Source organism: Protopterus annectens, chromosome 4.part0 (assembly GCF_019279795.1).
Source record: "Protopterus annectens isolate FY-2018-M chromosome 4.part0, PAN1.0, whole genome shotgun sequence".
Lineage (NCBI taxonomy): Eukaryota > Metazoa > Chordata > Ceratodontiformes > Protopteridae > Protopterus > Protopterus annectens.
Window position 1 is genome coordinate 927,108,707 of NC_056733.1, and position 23,006 is coordinate 927,131,712.

Here is a 23,006-nt window from a genome sequence, read left to right on the forward strand (position 1 = left end):
AGGTATTTACCTTTCTCTGGAACCAGGCCACATTAGTCACTGCAGTAAAAAAGACTAAGACAACATCGGCAAATGTCCCTCTTACACAGATGACATCCTCAGGTCTGAGTGGGAAAAAGTCGGTAGAAGCTAGCGAGGAAAGTACAGTCCCGAAAGTTAGGTGAACTACTGGCTACCTGCAGGCAGTACATCCCAGTGAAGTGAGGACTGCAACAGTTAACAGTATGATGAAAATACACTGAAATAAACCTTATAATAAATACTTTATACGAGGACAGCTGGTCACTACATTATACATCCACTAGACAATAGAACCGGTACAGTTAAAACATCAAGCAGTAAACTCTATCACTGCAAAGGACAAAGAGTTCAACTCAAGCCTCAACATGCAAATGGAGGTAGTCAAACACCAATCACGTTCTTACCTTGCTTCCCACTGATCAGGAGGAGATTCTGAAATAACTCGACCCAGTGCGTCCAACACAGGAGGAGGTCTCTGCAAGCAAAGACAGCAAATATTGACTCACACGAACAATTATTTCTGATTTTTTTTTTTCATTTTATAACTCATTGTGTTACCTTACCCACATTATAATAAAATGAAAGGCCAATGGTCACTTTAATTTCACACCATGCTAGATATGCTTCTAAAAGTGTCCAATCCCCCATTTGGGCATGTCCCTGGGCTCTCCATCCAAATCACCGGAACCCTTTTTTTGTATCAACTCTAAATCGTTCACATTTTCCAGCGAGTACGCCACTATCAATGCTCATTCAAGAAGTGTCCACAGCTACATACAGCAGTCTTAGCTGTAGCTACCCCAAGTGAAGACCCACAAGTGAAAGCCCTTCATAAGAGAGGCAATGTATGCATCATCTAAACAGCAACTTGCCTTAATTCATTCAATGAAAAGGCTTACATAAAACAACTGACCAGCTTGACAGGATAGTATAAATTAGAAACAAAAACATTCATCTAATGCAGGGAGGACCAGTAAACTCCCAGTAAATGCAGACACATCATAAATCATTTCAAAAGTCTAAAAGTGACAGCTTACTGCAAAATCCAGAAAGACATAGCTCCTAAAATCTGAAGGGAGACATGGTCCAACAGAATCCATTAAAATAGAATTAATGACTACTGTTAAGGTAGGACAGAAGATTTAAGCAAGTTATTTCTACTCTACTGCCAAACACTGTAATGCAACCCCATAACAATATACAAACATATGGATAATGGCAGCCAACAATACAGATGGCTTCCTGACTGAGGCAGTCACTTGTGGTTTTTAACCCAGCTCAGAATACCTCTACCTGTCCCTGACATTAGTTTTGACTTCACTATCAATCATTTTTGCATATTCCTGAAGTTACAAAACAGAAACCAGCACCTATTCCAATACCAGACTCTCCTGTAAAAGAAAGCAACCTCCAGGCAATATCCAAATGAACATACCATACCGGAGTGTCTCTAACTTTATAACTGTTAGAGTAACACCATAAATAACCCACCCATCATCACCATGTCATATGTGACACAATCATGCCTATCCACCATTCTATCTCAAGAAAATCTAAAAAATTGCACATTATTAAAATCCCTACGAAACAGTAGCCCACCTGGTTCTGACCACCTCTTTGCCGGGTTTCTCAAATCACACACACCTCATAAACAGACACATCCATTACATATTCAACATCTCCCTTTCTCAATAAATCTTTCCTGACAATGGAAAAATAATCACCCCATCCTGAAAACTGCAAAACTTTCAACATATTCACCTTTGGACCTCTCTCCCCATTACCACACTCCAGCAAACTATTAGAAAGTAGAGTTTACAACTAGCTGAAGTCCTTATTGTACCAATGTAACACTCTCTCCTTTCACCATCACAGTTTTAGGAATAAGCAACATCCAAGCTGTCCCACACCAACGGACAAAAAATGGTTCCCCCAGAGGTCAGTAAAGGGTCTGACTGAAGTTACTCATTCACTCCTGCTGAACTCCTTCATAAGCAGCAGCTTCAGCTCCTCCACTCTATACTGTTTGCCAGTGGCCTGATTAATGGAACCTTCTCTGTTAAATACAGTGGTTTCCTCTCTAACACAAGCAGCAGATAATCACAGTGTTGTCACAAGGACTAGTAAGTGATCTCATTCTATTACAATCACTATCAACTCCCTCCCTGCTAAACTAAACATATCCAGTGTAATCTTGTACGCCACTATGTGGTATCTCTCCCCCACCTCCCACAATGAAATGGAGAACTGCCTGCTCAATGGTGCAGGAGGACAGGGCCCTAACTGCGGCCCAGACAACAGGGGGTTCATTTAGCAAGATCCAGGCAAGGACGACATGAGAGGAGGAGTGTGGTTTGCTCGTTTAACCTGGAAGATGGGGAAGGTCTACCTCACTCAGAAGCACACAAGTGGTGTGACTTCTTTGGTGGAGACCAGAGAAACTACTGTCAGGTGCTTCAAGGCAGATGCAGGGCTGCTCGGAAGAAACATCTCTCGTGGAAATGAAGGGAAGTTCTCCACGGTCAGTCCACTGTACGTTCTCTCAAAGACATTCACTGTATACAGGCTGAAAAGTAGATTTAAAGCAGGAAAAAGCTTTAACCATCCCTGACAGCAGTCTAAATGATGGCTCTAACCCCTTGTGATCAACCGTCACCTAAGCGATGTGGAACGAATGGTAAACTGGCTCGGTGGGGACATTGATGAGAGACACCTGGAGCAAAAAACAGCAATTCTTAGATAATTTCAAAATACTAATCAAAACCTGCAGTCATGTCTAACAACAAACCCCCGAAAGAGAGCGGATTAATTTTCTACAGCACCACACAGAAATTCAGATTACCACCACTCCGTAATCCTTTAGTTTATATATCGCAACATACTGAATCTCAACAGATTACCAACACTCCATAATCGACAGAAATTCAACAGATTACCACTACTCCATAGCCCACAGAAATTCAACAGATTACCACCACTCTGTAATCCTATAGTTTATATGTCACAACATACTGAATCTCAGATTACCACCACTCCATAATCCACAGAAATTCAACAGATTACCACCACTCCATAGTCCACAGAAATTCAACAGATTACTATTGCTCGTCCTGTCAGGATAAAACAGACGAACAGTTGTGGGTTCAGTTCGAGCAGCTTTATTATATACAAACACATTAGGATTGAGGCTAAGTAACAAACTTAAATAAATTTATAAACAGATTGACTACTGCACTCATACATGTTAACACTCTGACTGTTCTCTCAAAATGGCACTGCTGCCTGCACATGCGCTCCATTTATATGCACATGCCCTCAGTTTGAAATGCTTCTTAAAGTTACAACACATGTTCTGCTCTACAATTACCATCAACTCCGTAATCCATAGAAATTCAACAGATTACCACCACTCCACAATTCATAGAAATTAAACAGATTACCACCATTCCACAATCTACAGAAATTCAACAGAGTACCACCACTCCATAATCCTTTAGTTTGAGTCACAACACACTGAATGAGTCATCTCTGTTGAGTACTTAAGTATGACACTTGACGCCTGCTTAAACATATCATTCTACATCTGCAATATTTATTTATTTACATTTGTTAACCGGGTATTGTCCGACTGGGCTAGCAGCCCGTTATCAGTGGAGACCCAGGGAGAAAAGCTTCAGTACAGTGAATCATAGAATAACAGCTATTAGTTTTATATTACATACATTATATATATATATATATATATATATATATATATATATATATATATATATATATATATAAAACACAATGTTTTATAACAAAGTCACATGAACAGCACCAGTGATGGAATGAAAGAGTAACACTTACACAAGTTAAATAATCATATGTATAGCTAGCGTGCAAAAACAGTGTGTTCATACAATATAATCTGTAATATGGATAGTTTGTCAGAGTGAGGTAATAAATCTCTCGATTATGAAGAGTTATTTAAAGGTTATAATAAAGGAGACAGTGAATTAGAAAAAGGAGGAGGGATTAGCCAGGAGTTGTACAGTTGCAGAGCCAGTGACTATGGAGATGCTGCTGCTTTAGGGCTATTTTATGAGAGGAGAGGTTTGGGTTAGTTTGAATGTGTTGAGGAAGAGTGTTCCAGTCCTAAGCTATTTGGTAGGAGTAGAGGGAATCACTGTAATTGGTTGGGTAACTTTTAGCATATGTTTGTTGGATGATCTAAGGGATCTACAGGTAGAGTTGGGTTGTTATCAGGTATGAGAGAGGTGGACAGTTACCAAGGTTCTGAATGATTTTGTGAGTAAAGATAAGTTGGTTTTGTGATAGGAGATTGGGCAGTTCTAGCCAGTTAAGCTGTTGAAGAACAGTGAAGTGGTGTGGTTTATGGGGTGTATTGGCTACAAACTTGGCTATCTTGTACCATGACTCTTAAGTTGTTTAGGTCAGTCTTAAGAAGGTTGGTGAAGATAGTTGAGCAGTAAAGTAGGGAAGATAGTAAGTGTGGTCTGTGGCTAGACTGGCTTCGTGTGTGTAAGGTAAGGTTTGGCTCTACAGAGCGTGCAAATACAAAGCCGCACTCAACTAAACCCTTACTGGATGTCTCTGCGTCATTCAACTTCTCATTTCAGAAAGGATACACATTTTACAAAAAACATTGATTGCATTTACAATACGTCTTACTTCTAAGCCTGTGCATCCAGTAAAAACCTCCAAGACAGTACATCTGTGTTTTGAACTCAACTGCAAATGTATGAGCAGTTTTACTGTTGCAGTTTTCACGTTTGGAATGTCCTGCCATGCAGCTAGCCTGCCACCAGCCAGGCTTGCAAAGCTCTTCCACTCCTCAGTACCTTGTCCAACACCCTGCTTTTAATGCCAGCACATCAATAGCATCAATGATGCATTGGCTAAGACTATCTTTGGATCCTTCTTGCTCCACCAAAGCTGTAAGATATTCCTCTTGCCACTGGAGCACAGCAGACTAGGTTATGATTCCACACTGGCTGGACCCATTCTAGGGTGCCAAATCCAGAAGCCGCAAGGAGAAGTGCTCACAAAATAAGGGTGCCTGCCTGAACCAAGAGAAAGAAGGGGAAACGAATATACAGGGTTACCATCCCAAAACGAGGAGACACAGCCTGGAAATAGCAGTCAGTAGGGAACAAGGACAATGGCAGAGAAACTACTTAAATATCTACAATTACAATAAGTTCCCAACACAACTGTACAGTGCTAATCACATTATTCACTGTTGCAGTCTTCACTTTAAGGGAGGTTTCCCCAAGCACTAAGAGTGAAGGGGGGTCTGTAGGGGAGATTACCATAGGTTTATACTAGGCTAATGACCACCAGAGTCTTTACAAGTCTAGCTGTGCAACCCAATGAATTTTTGTTCCAGAGTTCCTTGGATGGCTATATGGTGGAGTATGTTAGTAAAGAGGTAGCCAAGGATTATGACGGGGGATTAATTTACTTACTGTCGACGTCTGTCCATCACAGACATGGGGGCCAGCCCAAGGATGAACTTGCGATTTCCCATCCAGTGGTCAAGGCTTCTTTTGAACAGAGTCTGGGATTAACTCTACCTCACATTGATGGGGAGCTTACTCTACAGCGTGTGGATCCTCTGAGACACATTGGTCTCTCCAGCATGATTTATTTATGTCACAAAGTTTGGGTCCTTGGATCTAGTGTTTCTGGTGCTGCTTGTTTTAAGGATGTACAAGAGATCCATCAGAGCTGATCTGAGGATGTCTTATATGCTAGGCACAGATTGCCCTTCAGTAACCTATAGGACACTGAGTACAGAGACAGGATCTTAACATGATCTGTGTAGCACAGGATTTTTATACCCTTGATTTTCCTTGTGAGGAACCTCTGAGGATTTTCCAACCACTGCAAGTGCCTGCTTTGGTACGTGCCAAAGGGAGCACTGTACTAAATGATGGCTCTAATGAGGGCTGAGTAGAGTGGTACTATAACGTCCTTGAACCTGGATACCCTTGCTTATGAGCTGAGAAACAGTGAATGATTTTCTTACTATTTTGACTATGTGTTAACCAAAGGCCAGATTACTGCCCACATATGTTTCCAAACACCTATCGGGTCAACTCTTAGGACTGCTTTTATCAATGGAGTAATTACCCTGGGTAGACAATTTGCTAAAGGGCACTATAAAGCACTTTCTCTTGAGTTTTAATCTGTGGCATTGGAATCAGTCATGTGTTTGTGTTAGACCCTCTTGTAGGATTCTGCTGTCATACTGTGAATCTATAGCAGCAGCTCCCAATTTATAGTCATCTTGGAATGTGGTGAGCCAGAGACATTTGACATCAGCCTTTACTTCTGAGAAGTAAATGCCAAACAGGAGTGGGCCCTGCTAGGTGTTGTTTTAGACAATTTAAGAAGCAGCCGAAGATGTTAGAGATCACTGAAAAAGTAGTTATGTCTTACCATCACGTTACATCTGAGATCAGCAAATACACCCAAAATTAGATGAAAACTGTTCAGGAAGGCAACAGGATATCCAAACACTTAAATATATGATGATTTAATAGAACAGAACGTAAGCGCTTTCACGGTATTACAATCCGCTTCTTCAGACGTACATTCTAAAATACACTGAGCTCTCTTAAATACTTTAAAACACAAACAGCCAGCCAATGACTAAACTGAAACAATCAATCAATTAATAAACAAATAAATTCATATAAATTCAGTTCAGAGAAACCTCACAATATAACAGTTCAGTAGCAGCTGATTAATTAAAACCTATATATCTAGCATAAATGCATAATATAGATAATTGTAACATATATAAAAACAGCAGAAAAAAACCTAAGTAATGAGTTATTTAATCCTTCTGGATTTCAGTAAAGGTTTTAGGGGAACAGCATCATTAAGTCCCCGTCCCCTATGTGCACCTAGTCTTAAAATCCATTTAATTTCTAAGGTTTCCATGATATTAACTATATCACCTAACCTAATATTTACGTCGTGTACCTGCAGTAACTGAAAACGAAATTTATGTTTCTCTCCAAGTTGTAATGTATGTTTGGCTAGAGCACTATAAATAAAACCTTTGGTAGTGCAATAAACGTGATCCCTAATGCATTCCCGCAAAGTACGATTAGTTTTACCTACATAGAATGAGTAACATTCTATGCAGGATGCTATATTTGTAGTGCAGGTACTAGAATTTCTTAGCTCCCATAAATAACCAGTGTCAGGATGCCTAAAGAATCTTGACTCATCCACAAAAGAACATTGTGCACATCTCCCACATCTTTTCATGCCCAGCCATAATGTGTCAATTGCATCTGTCACATTATTAGAGAGTGGGTAACATAACTGGTGTTTTATACATTTCTTATTCTTGTAGATATATGTAGGATAATCCCCTACAATATTTCTTGTCATCTGCTACCGAACTATTATATTGTGAGGTTTCTCTGAACTGAATTTATATGAATTTGTTTATTAATTGACTGATTGTTTCAGTTTGGTCATTGGCTGTTTGTGTTTTAAAGTATTTAAGAGAGCTCAGTGTATTTTAGAATGCACGTCTGAAGAAGCGGATTGTAATACCGTGAAAGCGCTTACGTTCTGTTCTATTAAATCATCATATATTTAAGCGTTTGGATATCCTGTTGCCTTCCTGAACAGTTTTCATCTAATTTTGGATGTATTTGCTGATTTCTATTGGGCAAATTGAAATTTTATCTACTTTTGTCTTTGGGGCTGTGACTACGTTCCATCTGAGTTGTTGATCTTCTTCCAGTCATTACTGATGGATTTGGTTCAGTGCCCTCGGAACCGAGTTGGCCTTATGCCAAGCTTGCGTGTACCAAAAACTCTCGAGCTAAGCCGCTATCCACACTGCCCTTCATTCAGCTACCTCAGATCGAGTTTGCATGCAACATACAGAAGAAACAAGTCAGAGGCCATCTCTGCTCAGAAACCCTAAGACACCACAAAGACCCAGAAGATCTGCCAGGAACCTTTGGAGGGGGGCGGTGGGAGGGTGTGATGACTGGAAGATAAAACAACTCAGATGGAACGTTATGGTAAGACATAACGTCTTTACCTGAAGTTGTTAATCTTCTTCCTATTCATCACTGATCGGACAGAATCCCCAGCTACTTGGAGAACCGGGTGGCCCTTACGAAAGAACATTCCTGAGAACCACTGAACCAAATGCTGCTCTTCCCCTGGAGATCAGATCCAATTTGTAATACTTGATAAAGGTATGGGGCTTAACCAAAATGGCAGCTGCACAAATGTCATCCATGGAGGCCCTAGAGTGGAAAGCAACTGATGCTGCAGAGCTTTGATTTGGCCAGGCTTTGATTCATTCGTAAGCGAATATGAGAAGGCAATGCAATCCCTGAGCCATTTAGATAAAGTAACTTTCGATACTGCACCTCCCATTCTGGGACCCGCAAAGGAAATGAAAAGCTGGTCCGACTTGCAAAAGGATTTAGTTCTGTCCAGGTAGAAATGTAATTGTCTATGAACATCCAAGGAATGTAGGCAGTGTTCTCCCTTGTTTGAATAATTTGGGAAGAATACAGGGAGCTCAATGGACTCAATGGTTAATCGAAAAGTCAGAAACCACCTTGGGAAGAAAGGATGGGTTAGTACGAAGTGATACTCTGTCCTTATGAAAGATCAGATAAGGGCTCTTGATACATAATGCTTGCAATTCAGAAATTCGACTGGCTGAGGTGACAGCTACCAGAAATAAGGATTTCCATGACAGGAATTTTAGATCACATGTCGCAGCAGGCTCAAAAGGGAGCAGAGAAAGAGACTGCAGAACCCAGGAGAGATTCCATGCCTCCATCGGCTGCCTGATGGGAGGCCTGCTGTGGAAAATACCCTTGAGGAAAGTCTTTTAAAGGCGAGAGGAAATAAGCGGTATTCCATCTAAACCATTATGGAAGTTGGAAACAGCTGCTAGATGGACTCGAATAGTGGAAGTTGATGCCCCATTGTCGAACAGTTCAGCCAGGTAATGAAGAATAGTGGTTACAGGGACTAAGAATGGATCTAGCTTCCAATTATGTGACCAAATAGAGAATCTTTTCTATTTGTCCCTGTAAAGTTTCCTGGTGGATGGTTTATGAGAGGCCAAGATAATATCACGAACGGATGAAGAGAGGGTTTCCTGCCTGGCAACTAAGAGAAGTGGAGAAACCAAGCCGTCAGCTGGAGAGTGGACAGATTGGGGGGAGTCCGCCCTTGTGGGTGAGATATGAGATCCCGACGAGTGTCTGGGATCCAAGGAGGTTGTAGTAGATGAGGTCTGATGAAGGGAAACCATACTTGACGAGGCCAGAACGGGGCAATAAGGATCACTTTGCTTCACAACCTAATAGCTTTTCTTAGAACATGGGGGATCAGAGGAATCGGAAGATGAGCATAAAGGAGACCCATGGACCAATCGTGAATCAAAGTGTCTCTCGGTGACTCCCCGTGAGGGGGAAAGAGGGTAAAGTAGCTGCTGCATTTTGTGTTTGAGGGGGAGGTGAAAAGGTAGCAGCATGGCTGGCCCCAACGGCTAAAAATTTCTGCCGCCACACTCGGACTGAGAGACCACTTGTGAGGACAAAGGATGCATCTGCTTAGCCTGTCCGCAATCACGTTGGAGCTCCCCAGGATATGTGTTGCGATCACAAAGCGGTTGGAAGCTATCGCCCACTGCCAGATTCTCATGGCTTCGTGACACAGGGGGTAGGATTTGGTCCCTCCCTGTTTATATACCAGACCACGGACATGTTGTCCGACTGGATAGCAATCATTCTGGACAGAAGAAGTGGATGGAAAGCTTGCAACGCCAATAGCACCGCTCTTAACTCCAGGACATTGATATACAAGTTGACCTCTACGTTGGACCACGTGCCTTGGACTCACTTTCCCTGGAAGTGGCCCCCCTCCCACCCCATCAGGGAAGCATCTGTGGTCACCGTGGCGCTGGGCTGGGGAGCCTGGAAGGGGCGACACCAAAGATTTTCGTCTGCACTCATCCACCAGAGGAGATCTTGTTTGCAAGTGTTGGTGATGAAAATCTGTGAGCTCAGGGGGGTGGTGAAGACTGGATATCCACTGGGCCTGAAGGAGCCATTGTAGTAATCTCATGTGCAATCTGGCTAGGGGAACAACAGGGATGGCTGCAGCCATGGACCCCAGAGCCTGGAGAACTTCCCTTGCAGACACCTTTCTTCGACAGAGTATCACTTGAACTTGTGCTTTTAATCTCTGAAGCCTGTGAAGAGGAAGAGAGATCAGACTTGACTGGGTGTTGAATATTGCCCCTATGAATTCCAATTGTTGTGAGGGCTGAAGGTTGGATTTCTCCCAGTGAATGGTGATGCCCAGCGACTCCAACAGAACTAGGGTGTAGCGGAGGGCCCTGACTAGTGGGGACGGAGAGGAACCAATCGTCTAGATACAGAAACACTTGGAATCCCTGAAGTCTCAGATGAGCTGTTGCCACTGCTAGGTATTTCATGAACACTCTGGGGGCTGTCGAGAGACCGAAAGGCAGGGCTTTGAACTGATAGTGATTGGCTCCCAACTGGAAGCGAAGGAGGCTCCTGGAGCACTTCTCCATCTTGATATGGTAATATGCATCCCGGAGATCTAATGAGCACATCCACACACCCTCCAGCAGAAAGGGGAGGAAGGATTGAATCGTGACCATGCGAAACTTGGTCTGAACTACTGATTTGTTTACTTGGCTGAGATCCAAAATGGGCCTCCAGTCCCCTGTCTTCTTTGACACCAAAAAGAATCTTGAGTAGAACCCTGATCCGCACTGGTCTGGTGCAACCTGTTGGATGACTCGCTTTTGACACAGCTTTCGTATTTCAGAAGCTGCCTCCTCCCTTTGACTGGATGAAACATCGGGAAGGGATTTCAGAAGTCTTGGATAAGATATTAGGGGAATATGGTAACCATTGGTAATGATTCTATGCACCCACTGATAGTTTGTAATAGAGAGCCAGGCAGCTTGGTGCAGAGAAAAATGCGCCCCAACTGTTTCCAGAGGAAAGCAATTATGCAGCACTTCAGGAGCGCTGATACGGTCTACCCGAGAATAAATCTCTGGAGTCCTGGTTCCGGGGACCCCCTCTGCCCTGAAAGAGGCATATTCCATTATTGGATCCCCCTCTACCTCTGGGGGAGTCCTCACCACGTGCGTCATGGAAAGGACCCTTGAGACTTCTTGTGCTGCATCTTCCCACTCCTCTGGTTCCTGGAGAAGGAACGCTGAGGTTTGGAAAAGTGGAGACCCACGGCAGACAAGGTCTTCCCATCCTGCTTGCACCTGGCTAATGTATCCTTCACCTTAGCACTGAACAGAGCTGATGGTTTGATAGGGGCATTTAAAAAGGAAGACTTGAAGGAGTCCGGGAGGTCACAAATGCACATCCAGGCATAGCATCTCATGACTACACCTGCAACCGCAGCTCTAGCCGCTCCTTCGGTTGCGTGGGGTATGAGAGTCAGGGACCCTATAGTACCTGTCTGGCTTGACTGGTGCAGGGGGTAAAGAATCAGGAGACAGATTGGATTCAGAAAAAAACATCAACAACAACATCAAGCACAGGGGGGATAGCCAGGGGCCTGTGCTGAGGCAATAAAAGGAAGTCTCTGAGCCTTTTCTTGGACTCTGAATAATCCTGGCTCTCCCAATGAAAATGTTCCCTCATGGTGTGCAGGGTTTCCCCAAAAGAATAATCCTCAGGCGGAGAGGCTGAAGGTATGGACTCTTCTGCATCAGAGTCCTCATAGGGAGGGAGAGAATATCCCTGATCAGAAGAGGAATCAGAGGAAATGGAAACCTGGTCAGAGGAATCATAATCAGTGTCTTGCCTAGGCCTTTTGTCAGGAGGGGGATGGAAACCCCTGATTAAAGTAATTAGGTCTTCGGTCATTTTAAGCATCTGTTTCTTTGGCATGGATGACTGTTCTGGAGAATGCTGTACTTGTTTCCTTGGGCCATTTTAAGCATCTGTTTCTTTGGCATGGATGACTGTTCAGGAGAATGCTGTACTTGTTTCCTTGGGCCATTTTAAGCATCTGTTTCTTTGGCATGGATGACTGTTCTGGAGAATGCTGTACTTGTTTCCTTGGGCCATTTTAACCATCTGTTTCTTTGGCATGGATGACTGTTCTGGAGAATGCTGTACTTGTTTCCTTGGGCCATTTTAAGCATCTGTTTCTTTGGCATGGATGACTGTTCTGGAGAATGCTGTACTTGTTTCCTTGTCTTTAATGGTGTTTTTGACTTTGCCTTTGCTGCTGTAGTGGGCTTAATTGTAAGCTGTGAAGGTCTGAAAACACCCTCAGAAGCCGATGCCTGCTCAGCGGCTCCAGACCCATCTGAGGGTATAGTTTCCATAGGCCCAATACCTTGAGTTTCCACAGGCCTCAGTGTCTCCACGTGGCTGTCGGTTACGACCTATGGCTCTGAGGTAGCGGGTGTCAGGGGCTGTGAAAGCACCTCACTGAGAACCGGCGACTGGCCTAGAAGAGGTTCGTCGTCGGTTTTCGACCTCAGATGCCTGTCCTTTTCTTTGCCTCTGCGTTTTTTTATAAATTCCGGTCGTCGGTTGTTCCGACAGCATTATGTAATTAAACCTTCGGCCAAAATAATGTACAGCAAAATCAAACCGACGTTTAATACTGCGTTTATTGAATCTAGCACAAAACCGACAACTAGTAACGTTGTGGTCAGGGACTAGGCAAGGAATACAGTAAAAGTGAAAGTCCTTATGAGGTATTGGCTTCCCACAAGAAATACAATTATTAACTTTTACTGACATCGGTCTGGAGCAAGAAAAAGTTTCCACAACAAAGTACTTAGCTTTATTGAAGACTTCGGTTCTGAAACTCAATTTTGAAAATCTCAGTCTCGGCCGACCGGCACTTGCGAACTGCTTTAGCTTCGGGCACCACGCGGCAAGAAAGACTGGAGAAAATGGCGTCGGTTGCAACTTTTATACCCCTGGCGCACTGACATCAGGGAAGAGGCGACAGCAACCGACGCCGGACCAAGACTTTGGAACTCGGGCCGACTGCAGGTCACCTGCCAGCAGGATAACCCAAGTGTAATGACTGCAACAGTGAAACACGATGAACATTGGGCCTCCAGTCCCCTGTCTTCTTTGGCACCAAAAAGAATCTTGAGTAGAACCCTGATCCGCACTGGTCTGGCGCAACCTGTTGGATGACTTGCTTTTGACACAGCTTTCGTATTTCGGAAGCTGCCTCCTCCCTTTGACTGGATGGAACATCGGGAAGGGATTTCAGAGGTCTTGGATAAGATATTAGGGGAATGTGGTAGCCACTAGTAATGATTCTCTGCACCCACTGATAGTTTGTAATAGAGAGCCAGACAGCCTGGTGCAGAGAAAAACGTGCCCCAACTGTTTCCAGAGGAAAGCAATTATGCAGCACTTCAGGAGTGCTGATATGGTCTACCCGAGAAGAAATCTCTGGAGCCCTGGTTCCAGGGGCTCCCCTCTGCCCCGAAAGGGGCGTCTTCCATTATTGGAACCCCCTCTGCCTCTGGAGGAGGAGTCCTCACCATGTGCGTCACGGAAAGGACCTTGAGACTTCTTGTGCCACATCTTCCCACTCCTCTGGTTCCTGGAGAAGGAACGCTAAGGTTTGGAAAAGCGTAGGCCCACAGCAGACAAGGTCTTCCCATCCTGCTCGCACTTGGCTAATGTATCCTTCACCTTAGCACCGAACAGAGCTGATGGTTTGATAGGGGCATTTAATAGGGGCATTTAAAAAGGAAGACTTGAAGGAGTCCGCGAAGTCACAAATGCACATCCAGGCATGGCGTCTCATGACTACACCTGCAACCGCAGCTCTAGCCGTTCCTTCGGTTGCGTGGGACAGCAACCTCATGGACAAATTGGATATTGACTCTAGGGTGGCAAGTTGGGAAGCAACTTTATCACGTGCTCCATCCAAAACCTGGCCCACGACAATCCCGGAGAGTTCGGAGAGAAGATCTCTCTGGAGCCTCGTAAAATGTACCAAAAAGTTCAGAGACATGACTGCAAAGGTCACTGATGCAATCTCGCTTCCCTAACCTGTTCATCGCCAGGGACTCTCTGTTGGGTGGGTGGACAGCAGGACTATCTTCAGCAAGGTCCTTTTTTGTGGCTGCCGCCACCACCACAGCATCCACTGGCAAACCTCTAGACCAATGGGGTTGATCCTCTGTAGGGGAGAGTACCTTGTCTGATCTCCTGGGGATGGCCTCAAAGGTGTCCGGGTTCTTCCACGCCCGCTGCACAATGAGCTTAACCAACTCATTGGCAGGGGGAATCACCCAAGAAGTAGAGGGCCAAGAGCGAAAGGCCTGCAGGAATATGGATTCCTCTGAGGAAGGACTGGAGGGCTTCTAGTCACCCCTCTGTTTCAAGATTTCCAGGATGTCTCCAAAGGAGACATCGTCAAGGGGTGACCGCAGGGATCCTTCATCATCGTAGTCCCTATCTTCCGTGAGGGACTCCTCTGGGGAGTCCATGCGCTTCCTCTTACATGCCTGTTTCCGAGGGGGTTCTTTGGTGGGAGCATCTGAAGAAGACTCAAAGGGAAATACCCTGGACAGGGGTTTCCCGGGCCTTGCGGTCTCAGAGTCCTGGGGGGGGGGTGGCATTTGACAGCTGTGACTCAGAAGAAACTGGAGGGATGACCAACATAGGAGGATTTCTAGAAGCAAGCACCCTCTCCATCATCCGGAAAGTGGGCCTGCCCGAAGAGTAATGGGAGCCCGGATCCGAAGAAGACAATATCGGAACTAGAGTCACACCCCACTCTGCACGGTCCGCCCCAGTGGACAGAGCCTCAAGAAAACTTGGGGTGGTAGTCACCCTCAGACCCGAAGACGGAACCGACAACACAGTTGGAACCGTGACCGAAACTGGAGGTTCCACCCCCCAAGCATGGGCTTGAGGAAGGGTGGGTTCCGACGGAACAGGTACCCAAAGAGGCCTCGGAGCCTCAGACACTGTCGTTGTCGGTGACGAGGAAGGGGGTCCTCTCAAAAACGTCGGATATATGAGCCTTAGAACCGAGGGATCTAAGGGAGGAAAATATGTAGGGGTCGCCGGTGTAATAGGCCCAAAGCCCAGAGTGGGATGGGGTCTAGGAAAATTTGAAATTCCCCTGGCGATCAGCAGCTGGTCAAAAAGGTGCACCACACCCAATTCTGAAAGGCTCCTGGTGGATCTTACCGATACCCCTGAGGGGGAATCAGGCTGGTACAAAAAGGGGCAAACGGGTCCACAGACGAGTACTGGGTCCGTGGTGTATCACAGAACGGCACAGACAATTCCAGCTTAGAAACCAGCAACAAAGGAATGGTTGGAGAACGGGCTCGGAGCTGAAGTCACAACTGGGGTGGGGGTCAAGAATGGCTCCAAAGTTATCGGAACCAACATCTGAACTGGAGATGGGCAACGTTGGTGCCATGATAGAGGCAGACAAACTGGTCGGAACAGAGGTTGTAGTTGGCGCCACAGTCGTCGGGGCAGGCGCAGACGAGGCGACCTCAGTATGCATCACTGGAGCCGAATTTGGAGCCGAGGTGGTTGGAACCGAGAATGCAGTACGGTGCTCGGAGGAAGACTTATGGGCCTTGTGCTTGTGGCTTTTACCCCTGTCACCAGCCGGTGAAGAGAGATTCGAGCGAGGACATTTCTTGTCCACAGAAGGAGGGGGATGAGACCTCCATCACAGAAACAGCCTCCGAAAAAGGTGAAGAAAGCATGCCCATCAGGATCAATTTATTACGTCGCTCATTCAGCATCCCCTGACTGAAGCTGGCACAAATATCACATAAAGGTTTCGCCGACAAATGCGGAACCCCCAAACAGTACACACACTCTTCATGAAGATCGCTATTCAGAAGTTTACCACTGCAAGAAGAGCAGTGTTTAAACCCAGTGGTTCCCTTCTCACACATAATAGCGAACACTCACACAAAAAAGGAAAGAGTGAAGAAAAGAGGAAATACCAACAATGGTATTGGGATACCACAAGGGTAGAAGGGCCAATACCAACAACGGTACGAAAGGGATACCTGTGGGTAGAGCTGAGTGTAGAAAGATACCAAAGAACTAGTAAGTAAAAGGAAAAAAATTCCACAAAAACTTGTAAATTTAGAAAGATAAAGAGCTCGGTGAAACGCTACTATACTGCTGTGTGGCAAACGAGATCTGAGGTAACTGAGTGAAGGGCATTGTGGGTAGCAGCTTAGCTCGAGAGTTTTTGGTGCATGCAAGCTTGGTATAAGGCTGACTCGGTTCCTAGGGCTCGGAATGGAACCCATCAGTGATGAATAAGAAGAAGATTAACAACTTCAGATGAAATGTTTTTGGCCTTAGCGAATGCCACCAAGACCTGCTCCCTTATTGACAGCTGGAGGATATGCTGCAAGGGATTTCACAGGGGGTAGTGGGGTGTGAAGTTAGAACAAAATTTCTTAGCCAGTTGATTTGTTATGCCACCCTGGATAGTGAAGGGTGTGTGCCATTTACCACCAGTTCTGCACACTGGTGAGTGTCACCTTTAAAGTTCCTGACATAGCTAAGAAGGCCTTGTGATTGTTCTTGGTGTGTGACGCTTTTCTGACCTTGTAATAGGCCCTGTTGGACTTTATAAGGCCTCTAAGTTTCTTGAAAGATGCACCTACTCCCTTTCAGGGAATCAAACCCTGGTCTCTAGTGTGATAGGCAGGGATACTTACCACTATACCAACAAGGAACCCACCACACATTTACATACTGCTCAGCTCTGATACAAACAGAGGTTGCTGTGGTTCATATTACTTGCAGAACTGTCCTTGCAAATCTTGCTCTGGATGCAGTCTCTAGGTTGCATTGTTTTTTTTTACAAAGTGTTGACAGAGGGCCAAACAGAGGCTTTTAAAATAGCTTGAGTGGAATCTCCCTTAAGGAATGCTGTGGAGACAGCTGTAGCTCTGGTAGTGTGCTCTCTTGTGTACTCTGATACCAGTTTTCGATGGTGTTAGTAACAAAGCCATACACCTCCCCAATCCCATGAACAGTATCTGCTTGTTTAAAGGCTTTCATTCGTCTCTTTTGCAAAGCAGACAAATCACTGATCACTTTTTCTAAATTATTTTGTCTTATGACAATAGAATCTCAGCTGTCTGTGCACTTCTAGGGAATGAAGGACACACTCGCCTGTGTTCTGTAGCCTGGGGAAAAATGGTAGGTAAATCATTTGGTTCAGGCTCTTTTCTGTAACCACTTTAGGCATAAAAAAGTAGGGTTGGTATGCAGGGCTAATGCTGTCCTCCCAAAACACTAAGGGTTCCCTGCTCTTTAATGTTTGCAGTTCTGAAAAGTGCCCAGTAAAGGTGGCTCTGCCACTGAAAACAATGGGCAGGGCATAAAGCTGATGGGGATTAAAAGTATGGGACGAAAAGCATACGGGAAACAGAACTGTCCAAATCATGGAGATGGCATCTGTCATCCAGACTAAGAGTTGCTATCCTTGAACAAAATGGTCTCGGCTGCCTGTTCAGATGAGAAAAGTACAGTTTTGTACCTACCATAAATGTAGATGTTCGAGGATCCACATTGCTGCAGTCCTAACTATTGGGTAGTCCGCTGTCCAGTCGGCCCGAATACCAAAGTATATGGCTGACGTCGGTCAGGGCGCATTAGACTGACGTCAGTACGTCAGGGTACTAATGCGCATGACCGACGTCATATCCTCAGTCTTTTCTTGCCCCAGATGTCAGAAGACCCTGAAAAGATAAGGCCAAAAACAAAAACTCCCAAAATACCTGCACCAAAAAATATATATACAATATATACACAATTAGCAGAATATAACCTCAACTACACAACCACCCCTAAACACAGAGCGGAGAAGGGAGGGTAAATTGGACTGCAGCAATGTGGATCCTCGAACATCTACATTTATGGTAGGTACAAAACTATACTATGTTCTTCATTCCACATTGCTGCAGTCCTAACTATTGGGTAGAATCCCAAAGCAGAGGTAAGGGAGGCTGGCAAATCATAAGGAAGCAGGAACTGCCAACATGCCTTGCAAAATAGCTGTGGCAAAACCAGCCCTAGACTTAGAGTAGAGAGGAAGGTGATAATGCTTAGAGAAAGTATGCACTGAACTCCAAGTAGCTGCCTCCAAAATATCCTTAGTTGCCACCCCCTTAGAAATGCTGTGGAAGTGGCAGTAGCCCTAGTGGAATGAGGCCTAATCCCAGCTGGAATCTCCTTGCCATGATGGGAATAACAAAATGTAATGCAACACCCAATCCACCTAGAAATAGTTTGTTTTGACACAGGCTTGCCCTTTGAAGTCAAAGCAAAAGAAACAAACAACTGCTGAGACTGCCTAAAATCCTTAGTCCTGCTCAAATAATAACGCAATAGCCTGTGTACATCTAAAGTGTGCAAAATCTTTTCCCCTTTATTTTGGGGATCTGCATAAAAGGTAGGCAAATGAATAGTTTGGTTTAAAGCCACACTAGAAACCACCTTAGGCATAAAGGAAGGATTAGTACGTAAAGATACCCTATCCTTATGAAAAATCAAAAAAGGCTCCACTGCCATAAGGGCCTGCAACTCAGAAACCCTTCTTGCAGAAGTAATGGCCAACAAAAAAGCAGTCTTCCATGACAAGTATTTCAATTCAGCAGTAGCCGCAGGCTCAAAAGGTTGTAGAGTAAGTTTCTCCAACACAAAATTGAGATCCCAAGCAGGAGTAGGAGCTCTACGTGGGGGTCTTATATTCTTTGCCCCTCTAAGAAATTGCTTGAACAAAGGATGCGAAAACAATGGTGGGTCACAATCATATAGTGAGCTGAAATTGCTGCAGCATGAATCTTAATGGAAGAGAAAGACAAACCTTTGTCCAGTAACTCAGTAAGATATTGAAGAGCCACACTCAAATTTGGCTCAGTAATCTCCAAATTGTTTGCTGCACTCCAAAACAAAAATCTCTTCCATTTTTCTGCGTACACTTTCCTTGTACTAGGTCTTCTGGCTTCCATAATCACATTTAAAACTTGTTGAGGAAGCTGAGACCTGCTGTCTTTCAAAACAGAATATGCCAGGCTGTTAGATGTAGAGAGTGAAGCTTGACATTGAGCAGATGACCGTCCCTCTGAGACAACAGGTGTGGAATCAAGGGTAAAGGCCATGGAGGCTTCCTTACCAGACTCCTCAGTAATGGGTACCAGTGCTGCCGAGGCCAATCTGGAGCTATTAAAATCATCCTTGGCTTGTCTTGTCTGACCTTTAGAAGCACCTTTGGAAGAAGAGGCAGAGGTGGAAAGGCATACACATGAAGATTTTTCCAACTGAAAGAAAGAGCATCCACTTTCCAAGCTGTGTGATGAAATCCTTTCGTGCAAAACTTTGGCAGCTGGTGGTTTAGTGGAGAAGCGAACAGATCTATGTCTGGAGTTCCCCATGACACTGTCAATGTTTGAAATACATGAAGATCCAGTTTCCACCGTGGGGATCCATGATTTGTCTGCTTAATACATCTGCTAAGGAGTTCTGTGCTCCCAGCAGAAACCTTGCCTGAAGAGTTAGTTGCAGACTGAGCGCAGTCTCCCATAAAATCATTGCTTGTCTGCACAATGGGTAAGAATGTGTTCCCCCTTGTTTGTTGATGTACCACATGACAGTTGTGTTGTCTGTTAGAATCAACACCTGCCCTGGAAGAAGTAACTCCTTGAAAGCAATTAATGCAAACTGAACTGCTAACATCTCTTTCATGTTGATATGTAGATGCTGTAGTCTGGCAGGCCACTTGTCTTGTATCCACTTTCCATTTAGATGAGCTCCCCAAGCAACATCTGAGGCATCTGTCGTTAGAATCTGACTTGCCTCTGGCCGGGTCACAGAGAGTCCCTTGTTTAGGTGACATTCCTGAGCCCACCACAAAAATTCCTTTTGAATGCAAGGTATTATTTGAATGACAGTGTCCAAATCCTGGCAGTGCTGTGTCCACAGATTTTTGAGATACCATTGTAGCTTCCTCATATGCAGTTTGGCATTGGGAAGCACCAGAATACAAGATGCCATGAACCCTAAGGCTTGAAGGACTGTCCTTGCAGTCAGCCCGGACTGAAGAGATAGATGATGGAAGTAACTGGAAAGATTCTTTTGTTTGTCCGGGGTTAAAAGGCCATCTGGGCTGCTGTATTCAGTCTCACACCCAGAAAGCACATGTCTTGAGAGGGTACTAGACTGGACTTTATTTCGTTCACAGAATACCCTAGGCATCTTAGCACTGCTATGACATATTCCAGATGCTGTAGAAGATCTTCTTTTCTTGAGCCAGAATCAGGCAGTCGTCCAAGTAAGGATAGATTTGGATTCCTTTTAGCCTGAAGTAAGCTATCACTGGAGCCAGAACCTTTGTGAATACTCTCAGTAGATAAGCCAAAGGGCAATGCAGAGAACTGATAATGAGAATTCCCAGCTCGAAAACGCAGATACTTCCTGCAACTTAGTCTGATTGGCACATGAAGGTAAGCTTCCTTGAGATCTAAAGTTACCATCCAGTGATCTTTGCCCAGCAGAGGTAAAAGCTGTTGTAACGTCAACATTTTGAACTTGGGAATGTCCAGATAAGTGTTGAGGATAGATAAATCCAGAATTGGTCTCCACGTGTTCCCCTTCTTTGGTACTAGGAACAGGCGAGAATAAAATCCTAGGCCCCTTTCCGGCACAGGAACTGATTGAATGGCCCCTATTTGGAGCAACAGAGAAATTTGCTTGTGAGCCTCTGTCCTTTGAAGAGGAGGAATGTCTGGCATGCCTTTGAAAGGAGGCAAGGTATGGAAATAAAACCTGTAACCGTGGTGAATAATATCCAGAACCCATCTGTCTTGGGTAATTAAATCCCAATTTTCTTTGAAAAGAGACAGCCTTCCTCCCAAAGGTGCTGCCAGGCGAGAATGTACAGGCAGCTGAAAAGGTAGGTCATTGGGTCTGCTTACGAAAGGACTGACCCCTGCCCTCACCAGAAGTCTGAGCAGGGGAACTCCCTGTCCTAGGCCTAAAAGAACCCTGAGCTCTGCCCCTACCACGTCTAGACCTACCCCTAGACTGGGAATCATAAGCAGGATAAGTCCATCCCTTAGTAGGCCAATTTCTACTAAACTTGGAGGCTGCACCTGCAAAAATCTTTAACAGTTTGCATAGACTTAGCCTTGTCCTCCATTTTCTTCAAAACTGCTTCCACAGGCGAACCAAACAACACATCAGACTGTAAAGGAGCATCCAAAATCCTTGTCTTAACATGCTCAGCTAAATTCTGATCTCTCAGCCAGGCGTGCCTACGAAGAACAGAACCAGTGGCAGCCACCCTGGAGGAGGCCTGCACAGCATCAAAACCACACTGCAAGGAATGTTTACCTACCTGTTCAGACACATGAACTAAATCCTGCAACTCTTTACACTCAATACCTTCAGCCAGAGCATCCACCTTAGATTTCAACTGTGAAAGAAGATAATTCTGATATTTTAACATGTGAAACTGACAATTCAACGCCCTCATGGCTAAAGTGGAAGAAGTATACACTTTCTTTCCCCATCTATCCAAAGCCCTTGCCTCTTTATCAGGAGGGACAGGATTTTTAACAACTGAGGCCTTCACACCTTTAGGCCCCTGAGAGACAGTTTCTGGGTCTGCCCTAGGACTCTTAAAAAGATACTTATGAGCTTCAGGCACCCTATAATACCTATCCGGTTTAACTGGGGCAGGAGGCAAAGAATCAGGATTCAAGGAAGCCTCTGCAAACACATCTTCCACCACATTCAAAACAGGAGGTATAGCTAAAGGCCTATGCTGGGGTAAAAACAAGAATTCCCTAAGCCTTTTCCTGGAATCAGAGAAATCTTGACCTTCCCATTTAAAATGCTCCCTCATGGAATGCAGAGTCTCTGAAAATGAAAAATCCTCAGGAGGAGAAGCAGAAGGAGTAGAATCATCCACATCAGAATCAGAATAAGGAGGGTACACTCCTGCAAGTCTTCAGTCAAGACTCAAGCCTCCGAGCAGTGCTCAAAACTCTCAAACTCAGGTTCCACCCTAGGCCTCTTATCAGGAGGGGGCATAGAACCCCTAATCATAGTAATCAAATCCTCTGCCATTTTAAGCATATGTTTCTTAGGCAAAGATCCTGAAGTACTAGGAGAAACCCCACAGAAGCTAAACTTGGCCTGCCCCTCAAAGAAGCCTTGGAAACTGAAGGAGAGGCTCTAACCACCTTAGGAAGAGAGGGAAGAACAGCCACCTGAGAAGCCCCTCAGCCTGGCCTACTTCCTGAGAGGATACATCCTGTAACAGTAAAGTCTCTTCCTGAGACTCCAAAGAGACACCTGGCAAAACCTCCGGCTCCACTGAGCCTTCCAAAGAACCGACGTCCGGGACTGTCGGTTCCTCCACCCTAGGCTTTGCTGCTTTATCTTTGCGTTTTTAGCGAAGCCGGCCGGAGCATCCGACGGCATTTTATAATTACAACGCTTCCCAAACACTAACCTGGCACAGTCTAACCTTCTCTTAATAGTGCGTTTGTTAAATCTAGCACAAGAGCGGCATCCAACAACGTCGTGCTCAGGCCCTAAACAAGGTATACACAAAGTATGGTAATCCCTATGAGGTATCTGTTTCCCACAAGAAATACAGTTATTCACTTTTTCTGACATCCGGTTAAATACTGAGGCAAGAAAAAAACAAAATATTCCCCAACGGGGTACTTAGCCAACTTTGATTCGGTCTGAAACTCTGACTTCAGAAACTTTCAGAACGCCAACCTGCACTCGCAAAATTGCTTCTGCATCGGACCATGCGGCAAAAAAGACTGAGGATATGACGTCGGTCATGCGCATTAGTACCCTGACGTACTGACGTCAGTCTAATGCGCCCTGACCGACGTCAGCCATATA

The 23,006-nt window shown here is 44.8% G+C and overlaps 1 protein-coding gene across 1 annotated transcript in view; it reads right to left on the reverse strand.

Moving 5' to 3' along the window:
* Positions 1-23,006, reverse strand: part of GCN1 (GCN1 activator of EIF2AK4) — a gene marked incomplete in the record, with an annotated part of 2,100,248 nt that overhangs the window by 1,053,190 nt on the left and 1,024,052 nt on the right. Inside the window, 1 exon segment of the mRNA XM_044068902.1 lies at positions 426-496. Within this exon segment, the coding sequence (XP_043924837.1) occupies positions 426-496 (71 nt within the window).